Below are 15542 nucleotides of genomic sequence, written 5' to 3'. Positions count from 1 at the left end.
CATCTCGACATTGTCCTACACCTCCAATGATCATTTTTGTTGACAACAGACAGACTTGTCACCTCCCCACCTACATGCCAGCATTGCACATGCAAAAATGAGATTCACAATGCAAATATAGCACAGACAGATAAAAGGCATAAATACAAGTTGTAAATGAAATGAAACTGATTGTGCATATCTGCTACATTTCACACATGCATATTTGATTTTGATTTTTTGATTTTGTTTTTCATTTACATTTGCATGTTACCTTATGACCCATATACGATTTGTGTTTGAGATACTGGTGGCAAATTTCATGCATGTGTTAATGAACAATACAACAACAAATGACACCACTTCAGCGTTTGACAGTCTGATGAGAATGTAATTTTTGTGTCCAGACTTGTCACTTAATTCATCCTAAGGCAAGCACCATAACCATAATGTATATTGTAATGTGAAATGCTTGAATTTTAATAAAAATGTGGATTTTGGTGCTTTAAAAACATATTAAAATGAAGCTTAGTAATGATTGTCTGTTAAAGTACAATGTAAACATGAAAATAACAAAGCCACAAACAACTTGAAACAAACCTAGATTTATATAGCTGTAGTTGGGTGGTTTGGGGTAGTGCTCCACTTTAGCCTCTAGTCATGAAATTTTAATTACCTCCCGGCGGTGTGATGATACAATGTGATAAAATAAATTGGTATTTTTTTCACAACAATATTTAAATAAGAAATATATTTGCTGCTGCAGTGAAAATACAGACTGAAAATTAGAAAACCAAATTTTCAGTTAACTTAAAATTGAAGTGTTCATATATGATTCTGCTGTGAGGAAATGGTAACAGCTATGTAGTACAAATGCATCTCTTCACTCAGAACCCAAATTACACATTTGCAATAGGGAAATTGCATGCAGGTCCCCTTAAAAAGGCAGAGAGAACAGTGATCCAAATCAGTCAGCTGCACTGTGGGCCATGTGTACTTGCGTCCTCCTCCCCTCTCATTCAGCTGTTTTAAAATGACACCTCCCCCCTCCCTTCCAAATCCTGCTCCTGCTCCGAGTGCAGTCATTTCTAGTGCAGAGAAATGTCCCTGGTGACACTGAAGGATGACGCAGGCTCTCTCTTCCTTTCTCTGTTTCACTACCCCCCCACCAACACCACCTTTTCCCTCTTTTGACTTGCTCTCCCCTTCTGGCTTTGGCGCTCCCCCTTTCTCCATTTCCTCTCCCTCTCCCTCTCCTCTCCCCCCTCTTCCCCCTCCTTCTTGCTCTTTCTCTCTCTCTCTCTCTTTTTCTCTCTCTCGCTCGCTCACTCTGCTCCGGCACTGCAGTGCTGATTGTGATTGCACACACACACACACACACACACACACACACACACAGACGCTCTCTCTCTCGTGCACACACACACAAACACACACATGCGCGCGCACACACAGGAGTGTAGCTGAGAGGCAAGGACTGCAGCAGCATGCACCAACCGCGACTGAGCTGTTCGGGGACACAAGGAAGGGGAACTGGGGAGAGAATATAGTGTAGTATCTCACACCAGCCTGCGTGTGCGTCTCTGCAGCGGTGGGAACGATGCATTTCAAGAGCGGATAGCTTATGTTATCCGGCCTCCTCTGCACTGCCTCTGCATCCCATTCACCCTGCTCCTCCCACTCCAACTCTTCCTCCTCCTCCTGTCTACGGCATCATTAGGCAGGACTACAGATTGACCAGGACTGGCGAGTGCTGGATGGTCAGGTTTGCCCCGGCTGAAAGAGTCTGCTGTGGCTATGCTACATCTACACCTTCATTGACGGATGGATTGTAATTGAGCTTTGGAGAGGGAAGAGATACCCCAGAGCCTGAGAGGAATCTTGGATGCGTGTGTCATTCTTTACCAGTGTTGTCATTGGCGCATTTCCTCTATTTCGTTGGTTGTTTTTGCCTTCTCTGAGACTGGCTAGCAGGCACTGCAGCATCACGACCGCAAGACCTGTGAAGCGGTAGGGCATGAGGACCCAGGGGCGACACAGTGGAAGGGCTTGAGTGCTTCCATTGCTACCACTGCTGCTGAGGTGCTTATCTTGATTTTTTTTTCCTCCAGAAAAGGGTGTCTGGTGGGGGTTGGGGTGGGTGGTGACAGCACAGGTACCCAGGCCCCTGCAGAGCAGAGCGGGTGGCTCTCGCATAGAGGAGGCAGGCAGGACGTCCTGTGGGAGAGGGGGGAAGAGGGGCTGGCTCAGGCTTTGGGCTCCTGATGGTGGCTATTTTTGTCTCCCCTAGCTGAGTGATTGGGGACAGCGGGCGGAAGAGAAGATGCTTATGGCCCGAGACACGGCGCGGGATGAGGCTCAAAAGCTACACAGGAAGTGGCTGAAGCACCAGGCCTTTATGGCAGAACTGGCCCGCAATAAAGAATGGCTGGCCAAGATAGAGCAGGTGAGTGGAGGTGACCAGGGCATGAGGATGGAGGGAGGGATGGTTGGATGGGGAGGTCAGATAGGCAGAGCAGGTGAGTCCAGGGTGGGCGGTGAGGTTGGAGGGGCTGCTACACCAAAGAGAGCACATGACTGAGAAACGGAGGGTGCGGTGGCAGTAAAATCGAATAGGTGAATGTAGGAGAGATGTCATCACCCAGCTTTCATTTCATCACTTGGCTTGGGGACATCCTGGATTTCATTCTCAAGGTTATCATTGCTAAACTGTCCGTGTTATTTTCAGGATCGCAGGTGATGTGATCTCTGTGGCTCTTTGGTCTCTTTGCAGTAAGGCTGGATCATTGGAATTTCGTTGTTCAGTTACGTAGGTTACAAAAAATCATGTCGAGGGTAAGAAAACCCTTGCAGTATTAAATAGGCCAAACATATAGAGCTTGCACACTTTGGTAATTATTGTGTAATCATACATATAATCTCCTTTATGAGGGATACAAAAGAGATGTAAGGTGAATCTACGTCATGCAAATATTCTCAGGACCATTTTAGCCCTGCTTTCCCATGGTGCTGTGGAACCTCGACAGGCAACAACCTGTCCACAGAGAATGTTCTCCATGCCCTCTGCCTCAGTGACGTTCAGGTGGGCTCTTCAGATGTAAATTAGTTAATGAGGCTCCATTTCAATCAGTTGCACACTGCACATATCTGTTATTGTCCAAAACATATCGCTGCTATTGTCCTGAAAAATGAGATGCAAAGCTCTCAGTCACAGTTCAGACAGCTACACACGAGGAGAGACAGAGGATACAGTATCTAAGTGCATTTTGCATCTTTTAGATGAGTGATGCTTGCAAACAGGGCTCAGAAGAGGAGCAAAGATAGAGCACTGAATTATGACTAAACAGTAAATGTTGCTCAAAACATAATGGAGAAATATCCATTTTCCATTTTTGCTCAGTACAATTTAATGTCCCTTGATAGGAGACCATATTCCAGCAGCACTTTAACTATTTAAGCTGTTGTGTGGAATTTAATTTCCCAAGCACTAAGTTTAGGTAGGCCTTATTCAGCTGGGTGCCATCTTGAAGTGAAGTGTTATAGCTAAACCAGGAAGTGCTCTTTTGAGTTTTGGCCCTAGGTACCAATTTAAATATGAACAAAATGTCAGACAAGCAATTTTTCTAGCTACAGTTTTGTAATTCCTTCCTTCCTCTAAATCTTTTAATCACTGTTTTCTCATTTGGAGAGTCAGTGAGTAGATTACTCATTTCCTTCCATGTATTTTAATAGCTGAAAGCTGTGCTAGGGCAAAATTCATCAGTATATTAAGATTTGTTTTCTATCAGATTTTTTTTTCTTTTTAGATTAGTTGATACTTGAATAATTACTTCAGTGACTATTTTAATTTAACATATAATGGGATAGGTAGCTTTTATCCATCTACTGCATTAGCCAGTATAACAAAGGATGTGATAAATGCATATTGCGAGTAACATTGTAAAGCATTTACTCTAACATTTTAAGAGGCATTATCTGAATTATTTAGCTGTTGTGTTGGTGAACCTGTTTTCTTGACTTTGCTAAGGTGATACATTATCATACTTCATCTTGACCTTACTAAACAATCATGAAAATCTCAATTACAACCTCCTTAGAGATTTTAATAATATTGCATGTATTCAATTATTAATATTTTTTGTAGGATACATTCAGAAATTAATTGGACTGTATAGATTTATGTGCATTATTTTTGTTAGATGTGTTATTCCAAAATAATTAGACCTTATAGTACTGTAACTAATTATAGCTGTGGCTCTTGAAGACCAGCTCCACTATTGTACATTACCTAATGAGGAAATACGTATTAGCCATCTTGGCTGTCCATGTGTGAAATGTGTCTCAAGGTATACTATGCAAGTCAACACTCTCCTAGAGAGCCAACAGCCACCTTGATTTAGTTCAGTGACCATGCAAAAGAGCTGAAATATGGCTTCAGGGAGGCATGATTGCATACCAGTCAAGTTATGCAGGTAGGCTTGCACATTTACCATTATTTCAAAAAATGAGCAATAGCTGTTAATGCAATATGATAACAAATAGATGCATCCATATCTAATTATTTGTTTCAACCTTAAGTGGGAAGCTGTTGCCTTTTTTCCCTGAATACAGAAGACAGTTCATCAGTCCCCATGCAGGTGTTTAATTATTGCAGCCATTTTCATCCTTGGTCTTAACAATATAACAAGCTATGGCTAATAAGTGCACCATATGTTTGGATGGACAGATATTGCCAGGTGAGGATAGAGTGAATTATTGTACCTGCTACCTTTTTCTTTCATGGTGGGAAACACCCTGAGATGTGTTGCTTTGCAGGGGAACCACCAACTAATGTGCACATGTGCAAAGGTGAAATATACTCAAGAAAATAAATAATCAAATAAGGTGCAAATTGCAGTTCATGTGGGATGGGAGCCAAAGTGAAGTGAAAGATTAAGTGCTGTCAAGGGTCAAAGTTAATATGGAAAAAAATAGCTAAAAATAGCCTGAGTTCAGTATGGATATCCCAGTTTAGAGATTGCATCCATGCATAACTATAACAGCCAGACATTCATTGTGGCACTATATGGCCCTTGCATTGATTTGTATGAAATTTAGTATGTAAGTTACAGGCAAATTGACAACATGTATCATTTAAGATTCATAGTATCTACTTCTTGGCTCATTATGCCAAATATAGACTTTGGTCTGTCAGATTCAGATTTAGATTTTCATTGACATTTGAGGTTTTTTCCACTTGGTTGAAAATATCTTTATCTAATCCCTTTCATCACAAACAACAAGTCTTATGATGGTTGAACAAGTAGTTATACCCAGCTTTGCAACATGCTTCACTGACTTAAACCTTTGTTGGTTAATGGTGGTAGTTTTGTCAACTAGGCTGGTTTTTGCATCTCACTTTATGAATGTTGTGTGCCTACTATAATATGTAAAAAAAAATTGAGTTATTATTCTGCTATTAAATTATTCTGCATGAGATTGAAAAAAATGTAGATATTGCTGGCACCCATCAAGTGGGTTGATGTCAGTGTTCAGGTGCTAAATAAAACCAACACAGAAAGGCTTATATTCAACAAGCAAACATTTTATTATTTCTAACACTGGTGAAATTGAACTAAATTACTTATAATATAATTATTCAACCAGGGTTCAATTCACATAGTTTGAACCAAGATATCTTACTTGACGTTGCTTGGTGGGTGTGTTAGAATGAAGTATGCCCACATTATAATGGCTGTCCTCTTTTTACTGGCATTCTGCTGTCAGTGCATGATGGAGCAGGGTTTCAGGTTGATCAGTTAAATTCAGTTTAGTTTAATTCAGCATCATTGTCCCTGAGGGGAAGTCGTTTTTGCAGTCAGAGGCATAAAAGCATGTAAACATAAATACACAAATATAACTACATAAGACCTGTGCTGTGCTCGGCTGTACTGTGAGGTCAGTTTTCACCTACAGCATGATAGTGATTGGTGGAATGAATAAAATAAAATAAAAAAACTTCCTCATTGCCAGTGAAGTCTCTCTTCCTGTGTTGAGTTTGACATCCTGCTAAAAGTAGTCATGGACTTGTGAATAAAAACAATTATTATTTCAGATCTCCAATATTTATTGATGAAAGCTCATTAAATATTACTTAGCTCTCAGATTTGGAAGGTAGAATTCAAGAATCTATCTACACATTTATCTATTTATCTATCTTTGAAATGGAGGATATGGAGGATTGAATCTTTCTGAGACAAATTTGTGTTATGTTTGATCAACCCTAACCCTATGATTGTGAAATTTCCCCACCGTGGGACTAATAAAGGAATATCTTATCTTATCTTATCTTATCTTATCACACATGGTCTCTTAGTTGGAGAAAGATGTAACCTGCCCCTGTAGTTATGTTTTATTTTTCTTCATGTGTGATCTACTTGGCCCTCTCCTGGAACCCACAAGTGGGATTTGACCCATAGTTTTAAACCAGTGTCAGTAGGAAATGTGTTCACTGAATTCCTTACATTTTCAAGTCACCCGAATTCATGAATGCAGCCACACTCTGCTTATCATGTACATCTATTGTGCGACAGTAGATGACATGGAGAAGCCTTCCCACCTAGAATGACATCTCAGCTCAAAATGAACACGGACTGAAACAGGATACTGCTTTGCTTCTGAATCATCAGCGTATTTGTATAACCTTTCATGCCAAATACCAGATACATAAACAGAAAGGATTGACACTGAGTGCAGAAGATGGCTGCTACATCGAGGTTGTGTCTCTGCAGTGCCGATTAGCATGGTTTTGTGAAGTTCCCGTGTGTCTGTGGCCCCCGCGCAGCTTGTTACAGAGACCCTCGCGTCTCCGTAGGCCTGCTAACATCACTTAATCTGTCCCCGCTGCTCTGTCTGTCGTTACCTGAGAGACGGGGGAGAAAAGATGACGCTGCGTCCTGCCGCGATCGGAGAACTCTGCGTCCTTTTGGAAGGGTTCCCGCCTCGGCCCCTTACCTCTGCTCTGCCTCAATACTTACTCAGCACATGAGGCTGAGCACTGAGCTCCCAGCCGGCCTGTGTCTGTGGAGGATCTTTCTCTGCTTCTCTGTTACAGTAAGAGGACTCACTGCTGACCTTGTGCCAAGCGCTGTCCGCAGCTCAGGAGTCAGATACTTTGTAAACACACAAACAAACCAGGGGCCTGTCTTGATGGAATGCTTAAATCAGTGGCAGGCTAATGGACCCACACCCCTTATCCACTGGTCACCTTTCCTACGAGGTGCTTGTGCCCAAATCAATTTTAACAATGATGTGGGGTCGCCATGAGTGTCTGCCATTCAGTTATGAGTTGAAAAGAGAGATGAACCTGTTAACTGTTGTAAACTGAGCCTCTCTTAATGTGCACGTTGTGCTGGGCAATATATTGATATTGCATCAATATGGTGATATGGGAGTTGGACTTGTGTTATTGTGATATGGGATCAGTGTTGTTTTTCCCTGATTTTAAAAGCTGTATTATAGAAAAGAGATGCAGTTTTCTGAACTCCTTAGACTGTTGTAGCTTTGCTGTTATTTGTCTCTATGTGTTTGGTCATCATATCCACATTACTGATGATTGTTTATCAAAAATCTTATGTGCGCAGATATCTTATCAAACCTCCAATAATCATCCCTGTGATATCGCCACATTATTGATTGTCAAATATATTATCGCATTTGATTTTGTGCATAATGTCCAGCCCTATGTGCAAGATATGAGGGGCATCTTTGTGATACTGAGCTTCAAGCTTTTTTGTTTGTTTGTTTGTTTGTTTGTTTGTTTGTTTGTTTGTTTGTTTTAAATAGCCACGCCTCTGTAGTCCTAAAGCTTAAAAATCCTTCTCTGACTCATCTGCTTCTCTTTATCTATCCCTAGCAATTGCCATAGATTTATTAAGGGAAGTCCAAAAGGGACTCACCTCGTCAGTGTACATCATGAAAAGAGTAACTGTCCCTAATATTTTGTACATTCAGTGGATGTTAAATCCCCACAGAGGTTGCTGAAACTTGAGTTTTGTTCCTGTGGTTTGGAATCCGTTGTGCTACAGTTTCCTTGACTATTTTCACTTATTCTCACAAGAACCCAGTGTTTTTTTTTCCTGAATTAGTGTGACATTTTGTAATGTCAGACAGAAATTCGAACTGTGGGCGACTTCTGGGGTCATATTGCTGCAAAGCAGGTGCAGTATGAGAGGAACGTTTACTGTGGATGGACTTTTGTGGAGTTTGAGCCAACAAAAAATGATTTCTACAAGTTTTATTTTTCCTCTGTTCTCAAGATGCAAAGCCAAGGTCTTTTGAAGGTCTTCACAGTTAACTAATAATTAGCATATGAATTTTGAGCATTTGGGCTGTTTTAAATTGTGAATTATTTAATTTGAGTAGCAGGGTTCAATTAAATCAGCCCAAATATAGTTGCCACAGGGCTGGATGATTTGAATAAAGTAAAATATTGCAATATCTTTGAACTCTTTGAATTCAACTTTGAATATTGATATTGATGAATGACTGCTGATGATATTGTAGGGGTAACTATTGTTGCTTTTACAAGAAATTTACACACACATTTTTGATAAACAGTCAATAATAATGTGGATGTGATGACCAAGCAGGTGGGTGCGTATAACAGAACAGCTACAACGGTCTAATAAGTTCAGAAAATTGCATTTCTTTACTGTAATATGGCTTTTCAAAACCAAGAAAAGACAACACTAATGCCATATCACGATTTTACTATATCCAAAATCCCAGATGATATCTAGTCTCATCACAACATCAATATAAAACTGATATATTGCCCACCCCACACTCACACATAGTGGTGCTGACACTTGCTTTTTAAATGCTCATGCTAGTGTTTGGAACATTTCATCTTTCCAAACATGTGATCTGGTTATAGGAATACTACACATCCAATCTTCTCAGTGTAACATACACAGGGTCAGTGTGAGGCTCAAGATATGCTCAGTCTGTTGTTATTAAAAATGTACATGTTGTCCCAACATAAGCTGAGGTCCTGGTAATAATAAGTGTGTTATTTCATGCATGAATAGACTTATAGGTAGACTTATAGCCTACATGTTCATACTGGTACACTTTCTAGCCCCTTGCAGTGTTTGATGGTCCACATTGCCATTAAAACACTACAACCCTTAATTAATTTGGATCTAATTGAGGATTTTGTAATCTTGCCGGCTGGTTTTTGACAATATCCTGACTTTGTGAGGTGCAAATGCATCTGTGTGTGTCTGTGTGATTTGATTGCTCTGTGGCTGACATCAGTTAAGCCCCAACTGACCAGTTCCCCAAATTGGTGTTCATCAGTTATCACAATTACCAGGTAGTTATGCTATTACAAATATGGTGCAATGAAGTGAAACAGTGATGAAACAGGAATAACTGCTCCTGTGTTTTGTTTTTCAATCTGAGAACAAAAGACTTGCTACCCATGCAGTGGCAGGTTAGTAAGAATATATTTAGTGATAACTCCAAACTTCCATTTTCAATTAAAGCAGTCTGTGAGGTTATTTTATGCTTCATCTAAACGGACTGCTATATGCAACTGCTTTTAAAGCAATAACATACAAAGGTCACAGTTTAATACAATTATTTGCATTACATTCATTCCTACATGAAAATGACCAAGGACTGTAATTGTGTAATCATCCTGGGGGCTTTTTTAATTCCACTGCTATGTTACAGTTTGATTTAGTCACTTTAAAAAAACAACATATATGTGTTATTGAATATAACATTTCCTTGTTGTCCTTGAAAACCCACTTATGTCCAACATCCTCTCAAAATAAAAAAAAAAGTTCAATTTCACTATTTTTAATATTAAAATAAATGTTCAGTAGTTCAGCTTTGTCCTATAAACTTGTTTGACCAATAGCAAGCAGGGTTAGCTGTTGTGACAGAATAAAAAAGGAACCAGTATTATGAAAAATCTTCTCCAGGACTGCAATGACTTGTAAGAACCAGTACTTGACAGTTGAATGTCTGTATAGGATATGATAACATCAGTTTAAGATTTCCACCAGGTTGAGGTGCGAGTTGGTGTATAAATTTTAATCACTATTAATATTGCGACACTCGAGTTATTCTGTCATGAAAAAACATACAAACGGCTCAGCAACAGACACGTAGACACTCGATAGATAGGGCAATAATAACCTCCAGGCCTTCACTGTTTTTCCTGGTTCCTGGTCTTGCTCAGTGACCAAGTTGCTGCATTGTCATCTGTGCTTCCTGTTGTTTTTGCTGATGGTACAAACTTGAGCTTATATCATATAAAAATCCCTTTACTTATAGCTGAGGCAAATTCAGAAAAAAGTGCAAACAATTGCCACTAAATATTATTATGCGAATCAGCACCTTCCACACATCTTGTAACACTGCATTGTATTTACCCATTCCTCTCATGCTGCAACATATATTAAACATGTAGGCTATTTTTACGACCACAATCCCTTCTGGTGCCTTGCAAAGTAAGCCTTCAGTTGAATTCACATCAAACACTCCAACAAGCTGCACCTTCCCAGATTTTGCTCTGCTACTTCCTTCACATGCAGAGGATGCTGATTGAGAAATAGCTAAATCTACACTGACAATGAACTGACATCTGTCAATAATTTCAAATATAGACAGTCTAATGAATCAAATTGCTTTTAGTTTTCTCTAATTACACACAGACACACACACACACACACACACACACACACACACGCACACACATACAAACAATATGACTCACCACCATACTCTTTCATTGATTTCATTATTCACGTTAGGTGCTCATCAATATACCATTTGTGTTGTCATTTGGTTTATGTTATCTATTTTGTTGTATTTTCCATGACATTTTGATCTTTTTTTCCTATCTTGTTTATGTTCCCTAAATGTTTTATCTAACCTGCACTTCTCTGTTGTTGTTGTTTCCTTAGTATTAACATTTTTTAAATATCTCCAGATGAACAAATCTTCCTAACCTAAAATATCTAGATTTTGTTTCTGTTTGGTGTATTTATTGAGGGAACCAATCATCTCTAAGGCAAATTATGAACATGATTATGTGTTTTGTTAAAAACTATATTGAGACACAAAATTAGATTATTTGTGTTTCCACGTCCTATAAAACAGGCTGGAGATGAAAAAATTTACAGAGTAGATCACCAAAGCAGTTTAGCTCATAAGAAAAGAAAAATTGTGTAAGATATGGATAGTGAGTCAAAATTTCAGAGGAAAACCATTATTCCAAATGGATAGTGATTTCATTCTTGATGGCAACGGTGTTTTCTACGCCGAAAATGCTCCTATCAAGAAGGTGTGAGTGGTCTGAAAATTGCTTGAAGAACAGGACAATAAGTTCTGCCTTCTTAGCAACTCTTTATGTGCTCAAGTAAATATGGAAGTCTCTGAATCAAGTCTGAAGCAGTGTGTGACCACCACAATAAATATAGAGAACTGAGCCAATCAATCAGAATGGTTGTTTGCAGTGATCTTGGCTTCTGGGAGATGAGAAGACAAACTAACTAACTAACTAACTAACTAACTAACTAATAAATAAATAAATAAATAAAAGCAAACTAATTATTTCAAAGCCATTATTACTAGGTGTATGCATCTCTCTTTGTCAAGTGTATTACACGTTTGCATTTGTAAATCATCTTATTTAGCCTATGCATTGTGGAAAAAGAGCGAGACTTGATTTAAAAGAAAATGATAATATGAAAATACACTTTAATACTGTCTCAATGCTTATGTAAATGTGCATAGTTGCATTTTTTTGAACATTGTATCTAGTGTGTCTCTTAGGTCTGAATTATTTGAATAGGTAAAATCCAAAAACTGCAAATCATTGCTGTTGCTCAAAATTGATGTTATTGTAACATTATGATACATTTATGAGTGCTGCATTCAGCTGATGAGCTGAAGGGGCCAAACGACAACAAACCCAGAAGCTGTCATCTTCATCCAGTGATAGCATAGTTGCAGCATTACGCCTGTTTGGTTAGACAATGAATTTGGATGCTTGAAGTTCTGATGTTGTAGCTTTTAGTGTATGTGAGCGTCTTCACGGATATTCTGGGGAAACAACATTAGTGTAACCATTATGTAGATAATGGCACAAGTTGGATGCTTTTACTTTTATGCATGATTGTGAATGCATTCATGTTTGTGCCAACAGTATTAAAACAAGCTGTTTAATGCCACCCACCATCTCACAATGCTGTATCAGCAATAAGAGTGAAGCGAGCCTGCAGAATTTGGTGACACAATGCTATTGTTTTGTTTTTTTTTTTAAGATTATTTTTTGGGCATTTCTGCTTTATTAGACAATCACAGTGGAAAGAGACAGGAGAGGCAGGGCAGAGAGAGGGGATGACATGCAACTAAAGGTCCGGGTGGACCTGAACTGAACTGAACAGGCCGCTGCGGCTTAGCATCAGTATAACACGGTGCATGCCTTACATGGTTAGCCACCAGGGTACTCCGGACACAATACTATTGTAATAGCTTGTTTCTTATGTGGTCACCAGTGAAATATTGTACTATGTCACCCATGGCTACCTGGGATATTACCCCCATCACAGATGTTTTTTGGCTCTTACTGTGCCCCTGCTTTAGCACAGCCCAGCACACCCGCAGCCTGATTTCTGTTCCATAAACCTTTGGTTCTCTTTTCCTTTTTCTAGCCTTCTTTCTTTCCCCTGCCTTTCCTTTCCTCTCTCCACCCCCTCTCTGATTTCTTTTCCCTCTCCCTCTCCCTGTGTGTCAGTAAAGCCAAGCAAGAGGAGAGAGAGAGAGGGAGCGAGCGAAAGACCTGCTTTCTGCTGGCTCTGCATTATGAGAGGGAGAGAGAGGCTGAAGGGAGATAGGAGCGAGAGAGGGATGTGAGAGAGTGAGCGCTAGCAGCAGTTAAGCAGAGAGCCTGTGCCAAGAGGAGGAATGCAGCACTGCATTATGAAAGCCACAGGATAGGTCCAGCTCTCTGAAGGATAAAGGAGAGAGGCAGGATTTAGAAGATAAAATCTGTCATATGCACACTTATTGTTACAGTAGGAGCCATAGTAAATGATGAAAATGTTATTTATTATCATATACAATATAAGAGTGAGGCGAATAAGGTGCCTGTTTTTTAAAGCGATATTATCAAAATGTTACACCTAAGCCCTGAAGATCTCCACTATGGCTAGTGTTAACTGGGACTCCATGAACCAGATGAGGAAATGTCGAATAGGAAAGCTGGTCATACTAGGAAAACACCTCCTACTCCCCTAAGTCTTAAGTATGGGAGGAGACTCGGAAGATTCTATTTCAGGGAATTGGAAAGGAGCCACCGAGAGCTTCATTGACACAAAGGAAAATGCCACAAGCTTTGATCTCTCCGCATCTCTTCATCCAGCTCATGTCATGAACAAAGCCCAAGATTTAGAGGGGGGGAGAAGAGCGCAGGCAATGGACAGAACAAGGGTTTATTAGACTTTCCATGCATGATTTTTAGGTCAGCCTCAGGCCAAGCTTTGCTACATACACCTGCCTCTGTGCAATCAGGGGACTCCAACCTTGCATTGAGCTGTGTTGTCTCCAACTAACCATTTTTCTGGGGATAAAATTGTGAATTTGCCCACTCACATTGTTGTACTCTGTAAAATTATCGTCACATGCCCCATTTGAAACATTGAAAGGGTCATGGCCAAGGAAAGGTGATGTGTATATGCGTCTTGGCTGTGTGTGGGTCACTAGCACCTATAGCTTTTTGTGGCAGCACTTTATTTTACACTCTGCAGATTATGGTGTAACTACAATGTTACCCCTTTGTAATTATGGGGTAATTACAGGACAACAAAACCAAATTCTAGTAAACTAAGTGTTAATAACTCTGTAATTATAAGGGACTTAGAATTAGATAGATGATGATTCTGTCATGGGTGGAGTAGAAATTAGACGCTCACATGTTGGCATTTATTATCGAGCTCAGGTTATACAACTATACACTGGTGCAAATAGCATAAGATTGACACTGAAAGGAACGTGAGACTTCATTTTATAGAATAAAGTAAACATTTGGCTTCCTGCTCAGTCTCTGAGCACATTCTTTACCATACATGGGTCTATATATTTATTTCTCTTCATGTCTAAGCACAACTGGATAATATAAACTGTCAAAGGCATGGAGGGGCTACAACAACATGTTTTTTCAGACTTGTAGGTGGTAATTTCTGGGCTAGAGAGTCAGGGTGACTATATTTGAACACAGAAACATCATGACCCTATGAACTCTGGAAACTCATGTCCACATTATTATAAACTAGACATGCATTGATTTTAAAAGCATACTATTATGTATTACTATGTTACATTACTATGATGTAATTACAGTATAACTCTTTTCTAATTGTGGGGTATAAATGAAATTATGTCTGCCAAATTAAATTTTTGGAAATTGCTTTATATGTTGCCAGGAAATGCATGACAGTGACATGGAAATCTGATTCCCCTCTCCTCATTGATAGATAGTCTTTGGAAATGAACAGCTGTAATCATTTTGAAAAGATGGCTGTTATGAAAATGGAACAATAAAATATTCCAAAAAAAAAAACAACAAAAAAAAAAACCAAAAGGAAATATGAAATAACAAAAACAAATTCTGGGGAAAATAAGGGGTATCAACTTTGAAATGATAAAGGACTTATGAAGTAGTTACAGCATAATTACAGTGTAAATCTTGTAATTATGGGGTAAATATGGGTTGACAGTACCAAATTCTTGGGAACTAAGGGGTAACAACTTTGTAATTCCGGTGTAAGTTTTGGTGTAACAAGTGGGTAACAAGCGTCACTTTATTTTACAGCCTGTGTACCCCGCAATTACCTGTAGATACTGGCCGTAGGTGATTTGTTATTTTTTAACAGGGAGATGGCCAAATGCGAGCAAACATCTAGAGTAAAAACTATATTTGTAGTCATGTTGTAAAATATTTAGTTATAGAAGTTGCTTGATCTGGGGTATATTTTCAGCAGTATATGATGCTACTGAGTGATCACAGAAATATTAAAGGAATATCATAGGAATATTACAGGCAGCGGTATGTCTCTGTAATCCTTTTGCACTCCCACGACTACATGTTGCTACTTGTCACTTTGATCATGGATTTGACACTGCTCTATAGAGTATATAAGCTAAACATACTATCGTTTAGAATTGAGTATTTATAGCATATAGTTTAAAGACTATTGTAGATCCAAAACTGAACTGACAGAAGGGCAGGACTGAGCAAAAGAGACAAATACATGTGCTACTTCAGAACCATGGACAGTGTCATGGATTTATAAACACACAGCACAGTTAGCCAACTAATATCTCAGAGCCATGGTCTGGGCCAGATTCTAACTAGATTCTGGGCTAGATTTTAACTTGCATAAACCTCAGTCAGATAAAGGCTCAGTGAGTCTGGCAGAATAGACTAACATATTCAATTTAACAGCCCCTGTGCCCCTGCACTCTTTCTGCTATTTGGGGATGGAAAGGGCAGATGGCAAGTT

General features: G+C 39.4%; 1 protein-coding gene across 1 annotated transcript in view; it reads left to right on the top strand.

Annotated features, from left to right (window-relative positions):
• Positions 1 to 2302: 2302 nt before the first annotated feature.
• Positions 2303 to 15542, top strand: part of sptbn4a (spectrin, beta, non-erythrocytic 4a) — a 29253-nt gene continuing 16013 nt past the window's right edge. The window contains exon 1 of the mRNA XM_030069140.1: positions 2303 to 2425. Coding sequence (XP_029925000.1) covers positions 2303 to 2425 — 123 coding nt within the window. The remainder of the gene's footprint in view (positions 2426 to 15542) is intronic.

This window comes from Myripristis murdjan, chromosome 14, assembly GCF_902150065.1.
Source record: "Myripristis murdjan chromosome 14, fMyrMur1.1, whole genome shotgun sequence".
Lineage (NCBI taxonomy): Eukaryota > Metazoa > Chordata > Actinopteri > Holocentriformes > Holocentridae > Myripristis > Myripristis murdjan.
The sequence above is the reverse complement of the archived record's forward strand: the minus strand, read 5'-3'. Positions and strand labels throughout refer to the sequence as shown.